This window comes from Pinus tabuliformis, chromosome 5_2, assembly GCF_031772625.1.
Source record: "Pinus tabuliformis cultivar Carrire ecotype Pingquan chromosome 5_2, CPIR1, whole genome shotgun sequence".
NCBI lineage: Eukaryota > Viridiplantae > Streptophyta > Pinopsida > Pinales > Pinaceae > Pinus > Pinus tabuliformis.
In genome coordinates, this window is record NC_142306.1 from 1,070,832,572 (window position 1) to 1,070,849,600 (window position 17,029).

The 17,029-nt window shown below is 41.2% G+C and overlaps 1 protein-coding gene across 1 annotated transcript; it reads left to right on the forward strand.

The window, feature by feature from the left end:
* Window positions 1–14,201: 14,201 nt before the first annotated feature.
* LOC149162933 (uncharacterized) lies at window positions 14,202–16,196 on the forward strand. Its single transcript, XM_089435313.1, has 3 exons — window positions 14,202–14,276; window positions 14,556–14,827; window positions 15,150–16,196. Exons 1-3 carry the CDS (start codon window positions 14,202–14,204, stop codon window positions 16,006–16,008), a joined length of 1,206 nt encoding a protein of 401 aa, XP_089291439.1. The 3' UTR covers window positions 16,009–16,196.
* The last annotated feature ends 833 nt before the right edge of the window (window positions 16,197–17,029 follow it).

Below are 17,029 nucleotides of genomic sequence, written 5' to 3' on the forward strand. Positions count from 1 at the left end.
TATGATTTCTTTGTGTTCATAGTTGATATATATATATATATATATATATATATATATATATATATATATATATATATATATATATTAATAATTTTAATTTTATCATAGTGATTTAATTTATGGTTGACATCACAATTTAATATAATAAAATATTTTATTCACTTAATCATAAATAAAATATTTTAATGTTCATATAACTTAATATAATTTTATATCAATTAAAAAAAATAGAAATAATAAAAAATGAGTAAAAGGTTTAAACTTTATACTTTTCAAAAATATTTCTGTTATCACTCAGGTTGTCCCTTGGCTCCTTAAGTGATACGGCCAAGGTAACCACAAACCAATCTTTTGGCTGCAGGTCCTAGCCTACCTACAGTCAGAGAGGGCTCTCTCTTTAAAATTTAGCTTTGTTTTGGGTTGATTTTAGGCTAGTTATGGTGTACATGGGTTTTGTTTTGATTTTGGTGGGAAGGATGATGTTTTCAAACACAGTTGGGATGCATTGAGTGAGAAGTTCAAACCATTGGGCATGGAGTCATGGATTAGGGCTTGCTGTTGCGTTTTCTTGGTCACAAGAGGAATACGGAGCAGGATAGCTACACATAGAACAATATCAGGCTGGAATAAAGATGGAATGAAGGTCAGAGATGAAAGGCAACTAAGAATATTTCATTAACTAACAGAGAGGGAAGGTGAATGAAATTTTGTCTAGGAGCAGTCAAGAATTCCTAAATAACAGTCATATGCGAAAGAAACAGGGTAAACATGATCATTTAAGTATGCATATTCATAACCATTTCTGAAGAAAACATATAGAAATAACAAGAACTGAGCATAGGGTGCAGTCAAGCAAAACCTAAGCTATTCTTCTTTCTTGCTATTTACATGGTAACATAGTGGTGCATAAACATATGAAACTGTAAACAGAGGTAGGAAAACACTTATTGAGCCATGTAGTAGCACAGGAATTCCATAGTCACTCTTTGGCCATTTAAATAACACAACAGTCAGTTCTTCATCCAAAGCATTCCAGCAGTCTTTGATTATAGAGCTCTCAAAATATACAGCGCAAGTCTAGAATGAGGATTATCAGCCAACCAACCCTTTAAACAATGAATTAGGGTGGTTTATATAGAGAAAATATCCAAAAATATCTATTACAGCAGACCTTAAACAAGTCTGAGGGAAATGAGTTCTTTAACCTAATATTGTCCTGAAATTAATGCAAGAAAATATGTTTTTGAGTTGCGCTGGAGGCAGCTGTATCAAAATGAGTTAATATGGTGTCCTTGGTGGCTCGGTGCAGTGTTTCTGCAATAACTGTGCCTTGTCTTTTATCTGTACCTCTTAGGCGGTTCTGCTACTTTTAGGTGGCTTTAATGTGCACTAATCCCAATCTGATGAGCTTTGAATGGCCTTTACTGCTTCTTTGACTTGGATGGAGGCCTTTAATGTTCACCTGCTTTGATATTGCCGATCTGATACTCTTTGCTGCTTCACTGATACTCTTTAATTTAATCTGGGCTTTATCTTTCCTCTGATACTCTTTTACAGTTGAATTGGGCCACTTTCTCTCCCTTGATATGCTTGAAACTATCAAATCGCCCCTTTATGCCCTTTCAAGGCAAAAATAGCTGCTGCAAATGCTTTTCGTGGCCTCTAGAATGCTATCGGCGCTCGCCGATTGAATATGAACATACATGAAGATATCCTGTTGCCTTCCGCGAATTTTTGGGTTTTGCAGGTAGCCGAGCCATGAGAAGCCATCCATTTTGATCAATTTTTCTTAGCGATGTGCGATTAGCACTAATCGCGCATCAAAAACTGCCTCATTTTCTCATTCTGGGCATCCTTTGCTGCGATTTTCGCCTTTCGCGCCTTTTTCGGTGATGACGTCAGCATGATGTCAGCGGCGGGTCCCGGTATGGCAGGGTGACGCGGCAGTACAGCAAGGTGACGTGGCACAGGACACGGTGGCGGGGTAGGGACGGAGGCAGATGCGGTGGCAGTGACACGTAGTAGTGGCGGGCTGACGCGAAGGTGACGTAGCAGTGTGACGTGGCGCTGACATCAGGGGCGGAGAGACATAAGGCGATTTGTGGTTTTATCGGACCGCCTTCTGTACGGGGGCGGTGTTTGTCAGAGCCCGCCCGATGTAATTGCGTGGAGACATGCGTCTTTTGTACGGCGGAGAAACCGCTAGGCTATCGGAGGCTAACCGTCGATCGTCGGGCGGCTCCAAAATCGGTGAGAGCCGTCGGATCTGGGAGGGCGGATTGGAGGGCTGACGGAGCGTGGAGCTGACGACCGGTTTATGTGTGGGGGCCCGCCCGAATATTTGATTTATTTATGTGGCGGGGGGGGTCAAAACTTTGGGTTTGTGGGTTATGCGCTGGTGGTGTTTAATGTTCATTCAAACATTTTAACACTAAACTTTTAAACGATAAGCGCGAGAGGGTAAAAATAATGAAATGTTATGGGTAAATGGGTGAGGAAAGAGGTTATTAACTTAACCAAATGTTAAGTTAATCCAAGGGTTAGGACGTGGAAGGCTAATGCTGAGCCCCAGATGGACTTAGCATTTCCCCCAAACTGATGCTATAGGGCTATAGTGCCGGGGGATGGGAATATGTACATAGGGGAGCTATTTAGTGCTTTTTAGTAAGGGGAAGGGGAAATAGATAGGGATTTACATAATAATGTTAGAAGTTAATATGAAAATGACAAGAAAGCGCTAAGTTTAGAGATCTTAGGCCACTTAAAAGGGAAAAATGACTTATAGAGTGAATAAGAGTACTCCTAAGCAAAACAAACCTTTACTTAGGCCAATGATATGACAAATGATGAAACTTAAGAGATATCAAGCAGATCTTGACCTCTTTGGGGAGGTTAGCAAATGATTTGGGGAATAAGAAGAAGGGGGAGTTAGACATGCCTCGTTTGAGCTCCTCCAAATGAAAAACTGCCTCATAATTGTGATCTGAATAGATATAACACTTGAAAACATGAAATGGATCACATAGCTTGATTCTGCAACCACAAAACTACTTACCCAGCCTACTTACCTAGCATTTTTTCTTCTTTTTGCATGGGTGCACTTGGACTTGCAGACCCTGATTATCTTCTTTTCTTTTGACTGCCCTCCTATCTAAGTGTACCCTTATTTCTTCAAAGGGCCCAGATTAAGCAGTTGGGCTCCTTCATTTCTCTACCTAGCTACTGATCTGCCAAGATTAAACTGTTTGGACAGATATTCATTCTCTATCTTCTAAAACAAGCAATTTAAACCTAGGGAAGCCAAGATTAAGCTGTTTGGCTCTCCCTTAACTATAAAACTCTTCAAAAATGGCATGATTCTTCAAAATGGAACTTCTTGGAAATATGGAACCTTGCAGCATGACAAGATGACATATTTGGCATGTAAAACAGTAAATCATGAAATATGAAACCTATTGTAATAGGAGGCTAACAATTTCAACACGTTATTTAAATGAACTATTTAAAGATCTATGTTAACTAATTTATGGTGATATCAATTTCATATATAAATAAAATATTTTAATGTTGTATATAATAAAATATTCAATTTCCCAATAGATAAAAAATAATTGAAAGTTAAAAATAAAATAAAATAAAAAAATGTCAAGTACTCCCTAATAAAAAGAATAAGATGAAGATGTGTAATTCATTCAACTCTTATTATAAAATTAATTATAGTATTTTAAAAAAATCATAATAATAATAAAAAAAAATCGATAAAATATTTTAATATACATGATTAAGTAATATTGAACTATACCGAATTGTTGTGTAAGAAGAGCTTTGCAACCTTCTGTGTGCGCTCACGGGTTGCCATTGGCCACATTAGGGATGCGCCTACCCTGCCATGGTTGAGCTGGGCTCATCCCAGGCTCCTCCCATCTCCTGACCGTCCTCCCTTAAACATATAGGCAACGCGCTGGGAAAATTCATAGATCATGCAGGTACCAAGGACCAACACAACTGCGCTAGGATTTGTGTCGAAGTGGATCTGGAAGTCGGGTTGCCTGAGGCCATAAAGATAAATGTAGGGAGTTAGACTCATGTGCAAAAACTTGACTACGAGCAGCTCCTATTCAAGTGCCGCAAGTGTCAGGAATACAGACATTTCGCCAAGAATTGTACCAAAAATGAAGAGGCGGTGCAAGGTAAGGAAGAAGGTTGGAAGCAAGTCAAAAGAACAAGGACTAACCCCAAGCCCTCAAACCCTCCTGGAGCTACAAAGGGAAAAGGGCAACAACCTCCTTCTAGTAGTCAAGGACAACATCCAAAGGCACAAGAGAATGCGTTTGAGCCCCTTTTCTCAACCTCAGTTGAGGTGCAAGAAACAGGACAACAGCAGAAGGAAGCAAATGAGGAAGAGGTCATCGAAAATTCTAGGCAAGGCATGAGTGCAACAGCAAGCCCTAAGGGAAAGGCTATAGAGATAGAAGAGGAAGAACAAGATTCAAAAGAATCTGAGGAGGAAGGAGAAATAGGCGACTCTCAAACATTGTCCTACAGATCAACAAGAGGAAGGAAATCTGACATGGAAAAAAGAGAGAAAGAAACATATAAAGACAAGCTCCAAGGCAATCAACCAACGTTGGAGAAGCTTCTAGCAAAAACACCAAAGACTACAAGAAGTCAGGGACAGGGCCTCAAAGGGGCCACCCAATCTCAGAAATGTAAATAATGAATATTGTCTCCTGGAATTGCAGGGGGTTGGGGAGTAAGCAAAAAGAAGAAGCTATGTGAAGCTTGATTAGGATAGAGACCCCAGATATCCTACTGATCCAAGAGACCAAATTGGAGGAGAAGATCTTCCTCTGTGTAAGCAGGAATATTTGGAGGAAAAGTGCAGGGCATGCTATCTCAGCCCAAGGAGCATCGGGAGGGCTGGGAGCTCTCTGGAATGAAGCCAAGCTGGAATTGGTCAATGGAAAATAAAACATTCACTGGCAACTTATGCAATTCATAAGCCGAGAAACAAGGGAGAGCTTTAGCCTTTTCAATGTTTATGTGTTGGTAAATGCTGGGGAGAAGAAGCAGTGTTGGGACTCAATCAAACTCATGGTTGAGGAAGAAACTCTGGGAAATATTATCATTGCAGGTGATCTAAATATAACTTTAAGCCCTTCCGAGAAGCGAGGAGGCAGCTTAGTAAGGGATCCAGCGAGGGAATGGGTGGAGGACATCATGCAAGATTGGGATCTTCTTGAAATCAAACCCTTGAAAGGTAAGTATACTTGGTCAAATAAAAGAATTGGTCCTGGCCATATTGCTGCGAGATTAGATAGATTCCTTGTTCAAAGTTCCTATCTTCTCCTTGGGTTAGAAGCTAGGATGCTCATTTTGCCATGCAGTATTTCAGATCATAAACCCATAAGGTTGGAGCTCTCAACGCACAGAAACTTTCGGCCGATCCCTTTTCGATTCAGTCCCTTATGGATTAAGCATTCAGACTTTATGGATAAGGTTAAAGAAAGTTGGAATCAGCCTATCACAGGATCTCCTTTTTTTATGTGGGAGGAAAAATTAAGAAGAGTAAAGGATATCTTGAAGAGATGGGCTAAATCTATTCCCAATCCAGCTGATGAAAGGAAGATGGCCCATGCCTCCCTCGAGAAGCACCAACTGAAGATGGAAGAGGAACCCCCCTCAGAGGAATATATAGCCAAAGAAGGAAATCTACAACAAAGCTTTCACAAAGCTTGCTTGCAAGAGGAAGACTATTGGAGACATAAATCCCGTATGTGGTTGAAAGCGGGAGACATGAATACCTCATTCTTCCACAAGCAAACCCAAGCTAGAAGGTCCTTTAACTCTATAACTGAAATAAAGGAAGACCTCGTTACACACAAGGACTTCACAAGCATCAAAGGGGCTGCCTTCTCCCATTTTGAGAAACTCTACAGTGAAGTCGAGGTTATGAGTTAGGGCTCAAGGTTCTTGGATGTTATCCCCTCCAAGATATCTTTAAGTATGAATCACCAGTTGGAAGCTAAAGTTACTGGATAGGAAATAAAGGCTGCATTGTATGAAATGGAGTCGAACAAAGCTCCGGGTTCGGATGGCTTTACAGCCAGATTCATCCAAGTCTGCTGGCAAATAGTGAAAAAGGACCTGCATAGAATGGTTTTAAAATCTCAAAACTACCAGAAAATTGGAGGCAGCACGAATTCTGCCTTCCTCGCCCTCATCCCAAAGGAGAAGGGTGCCAACACTTTTAACAGGTTTCGTCCAATTTCGCTATGCAACATTGGTTACAAGATCATAACAAAGGTGATTGCCAACAGATTGAAGGTCCTCTTGCCCTCTATTATACCTGAAAATCAAGGGGGGTTCGTTCAGGGTAGGCAGATCATGGACAATATAATCCTCGTGCAAGAGGCCATTCATTCTAGTTTGCAGCGGAAAGAAACATGTATTGTGGTCAATCTAGATCTAGCTAACGCGTTTGATTGTGTTTGTCACAATTTCCTATTTGATGTGATGCATAAGTTCGGGTTTGGTCAGGAGGTTAATAGATGGATCCGAGACTGTATTTTTGTGCCCTAGATTGCCCCTCTGGTGAATGGAAGAGCAATAGTGATCCGGATTTAAGCAGGAACGCAATAGATTACAGAGATAACCATAAATACAGAGATGCGATAACCATAAAAACAGAGATGCAACAGAAATAATAATATGCGATAACCATAAAAACAGAGATGCCGCGGAAATAATACTTCATTTCATTAATGGAGAATACTGAAATATGCTTACAAATAGAAATAACCCAGCTAGGGCGATGGTAGCTTATCTCTGAGAAGAGATGTGTTGGCTACATGCCTCTGAACTGTTTTCAACTGTGTTACAATGAGGCTCGAGGGCCTATTTATTGTTGAGAAACAATGGAAAACCCTTCACATTCCAAAACCTAACCCTAGAAGATGAAACGCCAAATTGTGGGCCCCGTTTTTGGGTAAGTTGGTACATCAACTTCCCGGGGTCGCGAATTGGTCATACTATCTCCGTTTGACGTGCATGATAGCCCGTTGGAAATATCTCTCCGAAGACTACGACGGAAAAGACGATTTTTATCAGAAAAATCACTGGCGGTGGATTTCCCAAAAAACGTCGTTTAGGGCCTCAAAACGGCTCCGGAAGTTTAGGACCCGAAAAACTGCTAAAAATAGTAAACTGTGCTATAATTAAGGAAACTGATAAAAACTGTAAGAAGCACTAGAGGGGATCCAAGTGGAATTAGCGGGTGGCCACCAATATCCACCTGGATCATTCCTCCCCCCTTAGGAAGCAATGGTACCCATTGCGTTGAGTTCCTCCATGAGATGAGGGAACTTCTGCTGCACTTGGTCCCTGGTGAGCCACTTGCCCTGGTGAAGGAGTTGTCCTGCTTTGACAACTTGATACAGTTGGATATTCTGCTGGCGAGTGTGCTTGATATGTGTGTCCATGATCCGATCAGTTGCAACTTGTTCCATGCAAGCTGGATTTAACTCTGTGGGTGTGAGTTGTTCTGCAATGTCGGACGTGTCTAGTAATGGTGGAAAGTATGGCCGAAGGCGGTCGACATTGAACACCGGGTGCAGGCCAAGGAATGGGGGAATGCTGAGCTCAAATGCATTGTCTCCCATAGCTTTGGTAATGGTGTAAGGACCATGTCGAAGTGGTCTGAGTTTCTGATGGGTTCTGGTAAGGCGCTCCCTCTGCAGATGTAACCAAACTTTATCGCCCACCTGAAACTTGTGTGGTACCCCTCCAGGTAACGAGAAGTTGTTCCTGTGTTCTGTCATGACTGTATCCCTCTGTTGCTGCTGCTGTGTGGAGGAACCCTTCGCGGGGGTCATGGATGTAGCAACGATCTTCCCCTTACATTGGGAACGAACCAGACAGAAAATAAATTTCCTAGTCTGTGAGATGAGCTTGCTGCCTTTCTTAGCAGTGATCAAAGAGGTGGCGGTAGGTGGGGCTACCTCCGGTATCCTGTATAATGAATTATCCAAAGAAATGATGACAGCGCGAGGCCTTGACTCATACACAGCATGTCGCCTCCACAAGTATGGTTGGACTAATAGTACATCACAAACATCCAGAGGTGTAACATCACACAATACCTCGTCTGTGAAGGGCTTGATGCTGTAGGGAAGGCGGCACTGCTGGCAAACTTTGAGATCTCGTCCTTCGTGAAGCCAACCGATACTGTACGGCTGTGGGTGTGGTGTAGTTGGTAGGCCCAACCGCTTCACGACCTCTGCTGAAATGAGGTTCTTTTGGCTGCCACTGTCGACAATGAATTGCAGCGGCGAACCCTTCACCCACATCTGTGAGTGGAAAAGACGTTCCCCCTCCTCTGGATCTTCGGGCTCATTTTTCTGGATCTTGGCAGTAGCAACAGTGGCGCTGGGATCCGCATCAATAATCTGCTTCCCTTTGTCATTCCCCTTGTCGGGTTCTGACTCAGAGTCGGAACATGCATCTGATTCGGAAGCCTTCAACTCGGCCACCAACGACTGCTTGGTCCGACACTCACTTGTGTTATGAGTGGGACTCTTGTGGAACTCACACCACTTTCCTGTGTCCTTCTTCGGCTTCGTGGTGTTGTTCTTTTCTTGTAGCTTCGACGGGTTGTCTTGGGTCACCCCGCCTTGGCTTTGTCCTTTGGGCTTTGGATTTGCAGATCCAAAGTCTCGCTTCTTCTGTTTGAACTTTTGCTCGATTTTGACAGCGTATCGGTATGCTGTGCCGAGTGAGGAGATGTTCAGGAACTCCATCTCTTCCTGGATGTATCTGTGTAAGCAGCCGCGGTATTTGAGTACCAGATGCAGCTCAGAATCTTTGATACCCAACTGTGTGCGAAGGGTATGAAAAATGTTTGTGAACTCCGGCACATCTTGGTCTCGTCCCTGCCGCAGTGTGGTCCATTTGATGTATTTATCCTCATAGCTTCCGACGGGGTAGTACTGCTCCTTGATGGCATCCCGGAAGTCATTCCAAGTGGGTGCGGTTGAAAATAGTGAGCCTGTACTTTCACCCTTTTGCTCGCAATAGGTTTCCCACCAATCCTTGACGTGGGGGGCTGCTTTGAGAAGAGCGAAAACAATCTTCTCTCGACTTGAAAATTCGTGAACAGAAAAATACCCATCTAGCAGATTTAACCATTTATCTACGGCATCTGCGTCTATTTGACCCTCGAAGATGGGGATTTCAAAATTAACTTGTACCTTAAACGGTGTGGCGTTTCCAGAGTAGCTGTTGGAAGCCGATGCATCGCCTCTGGGTAGCCGCTGAAGGATCTGCGCAAAGCTATCCATCATCGCGTTCCTTTGCCGCTCGAGCGCTTCTTCGAGCAAGATTTTGATAGGATCTCCTGCCCCCTCGTCTTTCTTCTCATCCGCCATGGGAGGACGTCGAGATTTGCGAGGCTGGTCTTGCAAAGGTTCGACCAGTTCAAGCCCTAACTCCTTATATCCCGACCTCGTTGGGGACATGCAAAGAAAAACAGAGAAAAAGCAGACCGCTCTGATACCACTGATCCAGATTTAAGCAGGAACGCAATAGATTACAGAGATAACCATAAATACAGAGATGCGATAACCATAAAAACAGAGATGCAACAGAAATAATAATATGCGATAACCATAAAAACAGAGATGCCGCGGAAATAATACTTCATTTCATTAATGGAGAATACTGAAATATGCTTACAAATAGAAATAACCCAGCTAGGGCGATGGTAGCTTATCTCTGAGAAGAGATGTGTCGGCTACATGCCTCTGAACTGTTTTCAACTGTGTTACAATGAGGCTCGAGGGCCTATTTATTGTTGAGAAACAATGGAAAACCCTTCACATTCCAAAACCTAACCCTAGAAGATGAAACGCCAAATTGTGGGCCCCGTTTTTGGGTAAGTTGGTACATCAACTTCCCGGGGTCGCGAATTGGTCATACTATCTCCGTTTGACGTGCATGATAGCCCGTTGGAAATATCTCTCCGAGTACTACGACGGAAAAGACGATTTTTATTAGATAAATCGCTGGCGGTGGATTTCCCAAAAAACGTCGTTTAGGGCCTCAAAACGGCTCCGGAAGTTTAGGACCCGAAAAACTGCTAAAAATAGTAAACTGTGCTATAATTAAGGAAACTGATAAAAACTGTAAGAAGCACTAGAGGGGATCCAAGTGGAATTAGCGGGTGGCCACCAATATCCACCTAGATCAAATAGAGTTTTTTAAAGCCTCTAGAGGGCTGCGCCAGGGCTACCCTCTTTCCCCTCTACTTTTTGTTTTGCAAGCTCAGTTCTAAGCTTTTATTTAGAAAAATGTCAGGTGGATCAAGAGATTATGGGACTTAGGATTGCTAGAGGTGTCAAGGATATTAATCATGCACTGTTTGCTGATGACACTCTTCTGTTGGGTGCTGCCTCTGTTCATGTTGTCTCCAGGTTCAGGAAAGTATTGGATAAATTCTATTGGACTTCGGGCAGTAAATTAAAAGAGGGGAGATGTCACTTCTATGGCTGGAATATCTCCAATAGCGAACTCTCCTCAATATCCAGATGTTTGGGCTTCGCTGGTTCTGCTAATTGGAATTCATTCATCTATTTGGGCCTTCCTATCTTCCAAAGGAGTCTCTCTAGCAAAGATTGGCTCTCGATGGTTGAGAAATTCAAGAATAAAATCCAGTCTTGGGGTTTCTCGTGGCTGAATCTTGCTGGGAAGACAGTGCTCATTAAATTTGTTCTGACCAGCCTGCCTATTTTCAAATTCTCGGTCATGTTGGCACCCATCAGCATTCTCAAGAAGATGGAGGAGTGGATTCATAGGTTTTTCTGGAAGGGTGGCAAGTAGAATGACAGGAAGATCCCTCTAGTTAGTCAGGACAAAGTTGCTAAATGTCTGCTAGAAGGAGGTATGAACTTCAAGGACTTGCGGATACATAATATTGCTATGGGTGCTAAGATTCTGTGGAGACAAATAGCCCCGAAGCCTGGCTAGGCTCAAAAGGCGCTATGGAAGAAATATTTCAGGGACCATAGGTTATGGAGCTTAGATGATCCTACTCCCACCATTAAAGGATCTCAAATTCACAGGCTTTGCATGCAGACTTTACCATTGATACAAAAGCATACCTTTTCGATCCCGAGCAATGGCAAGCTCATCAAGATCTGGAATGACAAAATTATGAATGAAGAACCTTTAGGTGCTGTCCAAGAGCTCGCTGAGCTCCGAAGCTGGACATTGAACAATGGTATTAAAACTTTGTGGGATATTTCTAGTTGGAAGGACAACGCGTGGCTAGGCTGGAAGAAACCACAAATTCCGATTGCTCTTGATCAGGCGTGGTCCTTACTGTTGAAAAAGCTAAGAGGAATGGGCCCGATTAACACCAGAAAACAAGATAAGAGAGGCTGGGGCTCTCAGACTGGTTCTTACACAGTTACGCAAGGCTATGCACAACTCAAAAAAATTCCCATGTTCCTTGTTGCCTTGTGACTTGGAGAGGTCTTTGGAGGTAGAAGTGTGTGCTAAAAATTGATTTCTTCAACTGGTTATTGTGTCACAACAATATTCTAACAAATGAAAGACTTAAGAAGAAAGGCTTCCTGAGCCCTTCTAGATGCGCCCTTTGCCTGGAAAATGAGGAAAATGGCTCTCACTTATTGATTGAATGAAGGTTCGCCAAAAGTATTTGGGAAGAGGCGATTTCCCCATGGGGAGCTACAGTTACTCTGCCCAACACTATTGCTGGCTTCTTTGCCGATTGGGCTCACCTCTATCCTGGGAAGTTCCCCAAGAACAAAGGGTTCAAGGCAGCTTGGCTAGCCTACCCGAAATTCATCTTTTGGCACATCTGGTTAGAGCGCAATCACATAATTTTTCAAGAGAAAGCGCAGAATTGTAAGCTTGTTTTGTCAAAAGCCAATGGCCTGATCAAGGGGACTCTTGGTGAGAAGTTTGGGAAGCTGGAGAATAAAAATCTAAGTCCCCAAGACTTGGCGTGGGGGAGTGTGCTTGGTCTCTAGTATTCTGATGGTGAGAGACAGTATAGCACGTGGAAAGACTGGCAGATTAGGCTTGCTGAGGGCGAATTCCACATGTGGCTCCAAAAGCGTGCTAACCCCTCCTTCTTTTTTGATGGGGCTGCCAAAGGCAATTCGGGGATGGCTGGGGCTGGAGGTGTCATTAGGAATGCAGATGGCAACATAGTGAATAGGTATGCCTGGGGCTTGAGTCATAATACCAACATGCAAGCAGAGGCTATGGCCTTGTTGCAAGGCCTTAAGCATTTACAGGATCTTGGTATTGAGAAAGCCGTTATTCTTGGTGACTCCCAATCCTTGATTAGAATCCTAGTGGATAACATGCTTTCGCATGATTTCCGGCTAGCAAGAGTGGTTACTAGAATAAGAAAGCTTGTAGGCTCCTTTCTTCAGGTGAACTTTTTCCACGTTCTTTGACAGAATAACAAGGAAGTGGATGCGGAAGCTAATAAAGTAGTCCTCCTTCCTATTGGCACTCAGATAAGAGACGGGGTTGAAGATTGGGATCCGATCCCTTAAATGTATTTATCATGTTCTACTGTCTTTTACTTCAGCTGTTTGTGTATCCACAAGCTTGGGAAAATTCTGAAAATTGACTCGTCTGACGATGTTAAGAAGACTCAGAACATTAGGACTATGGTAATAGATTATTTATCTGTTGAGGATAGCTGGTTCTTGGGCTATCTGAATGTAATCTGCCAGCTGGTTTTGCCTATCTTTTAATACAAAGTATAACCGTTTTCGTTAAAAAAAATATTGAACTATACCTAAAAATATATTACTAACAAATAAAACCAATATGAACAATGTAGTCCATAAATAAAATGTCTAATTGCACATATTATGTAAAATATTTTAATTTTTATGTATATAACATATAAAACCATTGAAATATCTATATATATATATATATATATTTTTTTTTTTTTAATTTTTTTTTTCCCGTAGAAAAAGTCGTAATTTTATTCATATGAAGAAAATTACATTTTGTAGATGCTTAAGCATATGCAGATGACTGTCCCAAGCGAACAGAGATTACAAAAATAATAAAAAATAAATGTCGGCGGGCCTATGCTTTCCTGCCCTTCTTCTTCTCCACCCTTCGCCAGCCATCAGAGTTGGAGTTGGGTGCAGTGATAGCCAGCTGATTTTCCGTTGTATTTATTAGTTGTTCCTTGTCAGATTCCGAGCCTTCAGATCCATGAGTTCGTTTGATGCCGCTTGCTTCCAACTGTATTTCTTGTTGCTGTTTCATATTGTCAGGCCCCAATTGTGTGTCTGGGGCATTTCCTTCCTGTGTATATTTCTGTTCCATTTGTGTGTCAGGTTTTGATTGGTTCCCTGTAGGTTCTGTCTGCATATCCTCTTTTTCCCTCCAATCGGTGTGCTGCCATCCTTTCGGCTTTTTTTGTTGTTTCTTGTTCTCTTTGGGGTCCTTCTTTCCCAGTGGGCAGGTGTTTTGAAGATGCCCTGTTTGCATGCATCTTAGGCACCTGAATGCTGTATTTTCATAATCAAGCGGTTGTATCCTCTGTGTATTATTATAGTTCAGTGTAATGTGATCATATATATATATATATTTTTTTTTAAATGTTTGAATAAGTGTGACTATTTTATATTTTGTGTTTTTTATAGGTATATTTTTTTTGTCAACCTACCTTCAAATCCAACAAAATTTTTTTGGACTTACAAATTTAAATTATATACTCTATATAACATTCAAAAATACAATTTAAATAATAAAAAATTACACATCATATATAAAGAGAAAGAATCTAACCACAATGGAGAAAATACAATTTTTTTTCCAAATTTATACTTTAAAAAAAATACACCAAAAAAATATTTTATCCCTAGAAACCTACTAAATCCATAAAAGATTACAAGGATATCACAACATTTAAAAAATGCCATTGACCTAAAATGGCATAATGTATTGACTTATCAACATCCATGTCATGATAGTGATGCTTGTGGGCAAGAGCTAACGGGCATACCATTGGACATTAAACGCCCAGCTACATGCACTCCATAGCTGTTTAACACACATGGGCTTATTTTTTATTTATCTATCACCGCGCGCGTGTGTTAAACAGATATCGAAGACGCATGTAGCCGGGCATTTAATACCCAATGCTATACCCTTTAGCTCTTGCCATGCTTGTGCGTGTTATGAGCTCAGACTATACCATCCACGTCATCATGAGTGTAAGCATACATTTTTAAACATGCCTTTCATTATTATCTAACGCCTCCTATTCATTTATTTAGTGCTGGGACATCTTCTTGGGTTTCATTGCTTCCACAATTCAACGCCCTCAAATCTTTATTATATGGATTCCTCACTGCTCGAATTGCTCTTTTGAATGCTACGCAAATTTTGCTCTACTGGTTTGATTTCAACCATTGGTCCATTCGTCTCCAGAGCGTCCTGATTCTTAAAGACATACCTGTTATTCAATTAACATTTCATCTTCATACTCATAGCATGTATGCAGCAATTTCACTGGCGACCTACAGGCAGGCCCAACAGACGCAGGTTCCATTCCTCACACTGCATATTTAATCTTTCAGGGAGATGTAGAGAAGACGGATTGGCTGGGACGGAGACGGGTGCGAAAGTTGCCTTTGCCTCAAGATAGAAGCTTGCAAATCATGGACAGTGAAGATGAGACACGAGTGTATTTTATTCCTGTACTAGGCCAACCCATCTCCTCCAATCGCTACTATGTTGTTCGAGCTGGAGGCATGGGTAAAGGGTAACTATATTTGCTAATTATTAGACTCTGTTCTTTACAATAAAGGTTAATTTTCTGCACAAAGGGGAGGTGTAGTTTCCATTCAGATGGGTTAAATTTCTGCACAGAAGGGAGGTGTACTCTACAGCTAGGGTGGGGGTCATCCATTAATTCTTAATTCTTCATATGTCTGTGTATTGAATTTAAATTGTCCATTGGCAGCAATAAATATCTAGATACTGGAACAGAGTCATCCAAGCCCAGCCCTCATATGTTTATAAATCCCAAACTCATCCAAACCCAGGTGAGAAATTGATCAGAATCATTTTTTGTTTGTGTACAGATTGGCGTTAACCTGTTCCAAAGAGGAAGACATGGTTACATGCTTCTGTACCTGTATTGACGATATTAATCCGGAACCTTTGGTACCCAATAATCCGTATCAACAGATCCAGATAATTTCAGAGGCAAATCGATTCAATGCAAAGAGCATCACTTCGGATGGTTTCCCTCCCCAGTTTCTTCGCGAGAGAGATTGGAGAATCGAAGCCAAAGATTTACGCGGTTCACATGGCAGACTTGCATATGTTGGAGGCAACAATACTTCCTTGAGGGCACAATTGCCCCTTCTCAATTTCCCGCTCTCACAGAAAAGATCACCAATTGTGACAGTCGGTGAATGGTACTGCCCCTTTATCTTCATCAATGAAATGGGCAACAGATTTAAAGATCCCAAGATTCAGGTGATGAAGACTCCCTTCTACAGAATGCATCTAGAAAAGTTTTGGGAGGAGATTTACAGTACTGAAATCAGCACTGGTGGGGAAGACATATTTGTGGAGAGAACAATAAGGGTGGAAGAAGCATCACTACCTGGATCAGAGGCAGTTGAAGAAAGTAGAGATAGAGATGGGAATGTTTGGATCAAGGGACTAGAGAGGGAAAGAGGAGAATTGAAGGGAGTAAGGCTAAGCTGGCATATTATTGCAAAAATGAGGGCTGATCAAGGTAGGGATGGATCAGGAGAAATGGACAGAGATGTGAGAGTGGAGAAATTATTCAAGAACAACGGGATTGGGAGAAAGTTTGTGTGTCTAGTTATAGTGGAAAGGTATGTATTGAAAAGAATGGATGGAAGTGTGATTCTGACTTATTCGTTTACACATTGTGACCAATTAAAAGGGAAGTGGGCGTTTAAGTAACTTCAAACACCGGGGAATTAGGGAGATTTCAGAGAACTTCCCATGGTTGGACAGTCATGTGAGAGTCACAGAATATTATTTTGGGCATTTGGTTATGGCAATCATGGCGGGTAAGTCTGTCTAGTTAAAACATTTTCTGATCAAAATATGTATTATTTTTTTACAAATTTCATGATAAAAATAGATTCATAGTTTGGGATTTTAATTTTTTTAATTGTGAATTCCAATATAAGTTGCGTTTATTATTAAATTAGTGAATACAATATAAAAGTTTTCAAAGTTTGTTATTGCATATAGAAATTCTAGATTATATATTTTTGTATTTCTAGTTCTTTCTAAGGTAAGATTTTAGTAATTCCATTTGCATATTGATCACTACTAGTTTAACACTAACTAATACATCTTATAATGTTTAACTTTGAAAAAGAAATATTTATTTTTCAATATTATTAAAAAATTATTTTTCAAACATTTAATTTGATTAGACCATAACTTGAAAGTCTTGTTGCAGCCTTTGCACAATATAACGTCATGTGGATAACTATCTCACATACATGGTTGTAATATTCATGCATGATTTTTAGATATTTGTGTAGTATTTTTCGTTCTTAAGCTTTGCAAAAAAACAATCCAAAAATAAAATCATTGAAAATAGTTCATACTCAAGTAAATAACATATTTATTGCTTGATCTTAGACTTTTGTGATCCATATTGATTATAAAATTGTCTTTTGGATTGAATTTATTTTAGAATCATTTTTTATAATCAATTTTACGAGAGAGGACTGGATGGAGACGAGGGTTTCAACGGTTCACGGCTCTCTGGCGGCCTCTGCACTGAATGATTTCTTTGTTGCAGATAACCTGGCGTTCCCAGAAGGCGTAAAATGGCTTCCGGCAACTTACATGGAACCCAAATCCTGGCACATTCTTGAAGTTTTACTGCATGCAGAGAGGTTCATGGAGATCTGCTGTTTCTTGGTCTCCACGCCAGCGAAACTCTTGGTCTCGAAGAAGGAAG

Bases quoted from the DNA above. Each gene is read 5' to 3' on its own strand.
- LOC149162933 (XM_089435313.1), top strand. From the start codon at position 14,202: ATGCTATACCCTTTAGCTCTTGCCATGCTTGTGCGTGTTATGAGCTCA. The intron at 14,277-14,555 runs GTAAGCATACAT...TCATACTCATAG, and splicing joins CCATCCACGTCATCATGAGT to CATGTATGCAGCAATTTCAC. The intron at 14,828-15,149 runs GTAACTATATTT...GTTTGTGTACAG, and splicing joins GCTGGAGGCATGGGTAAAGG to ATTGGCGTTAACCTGTTCCA.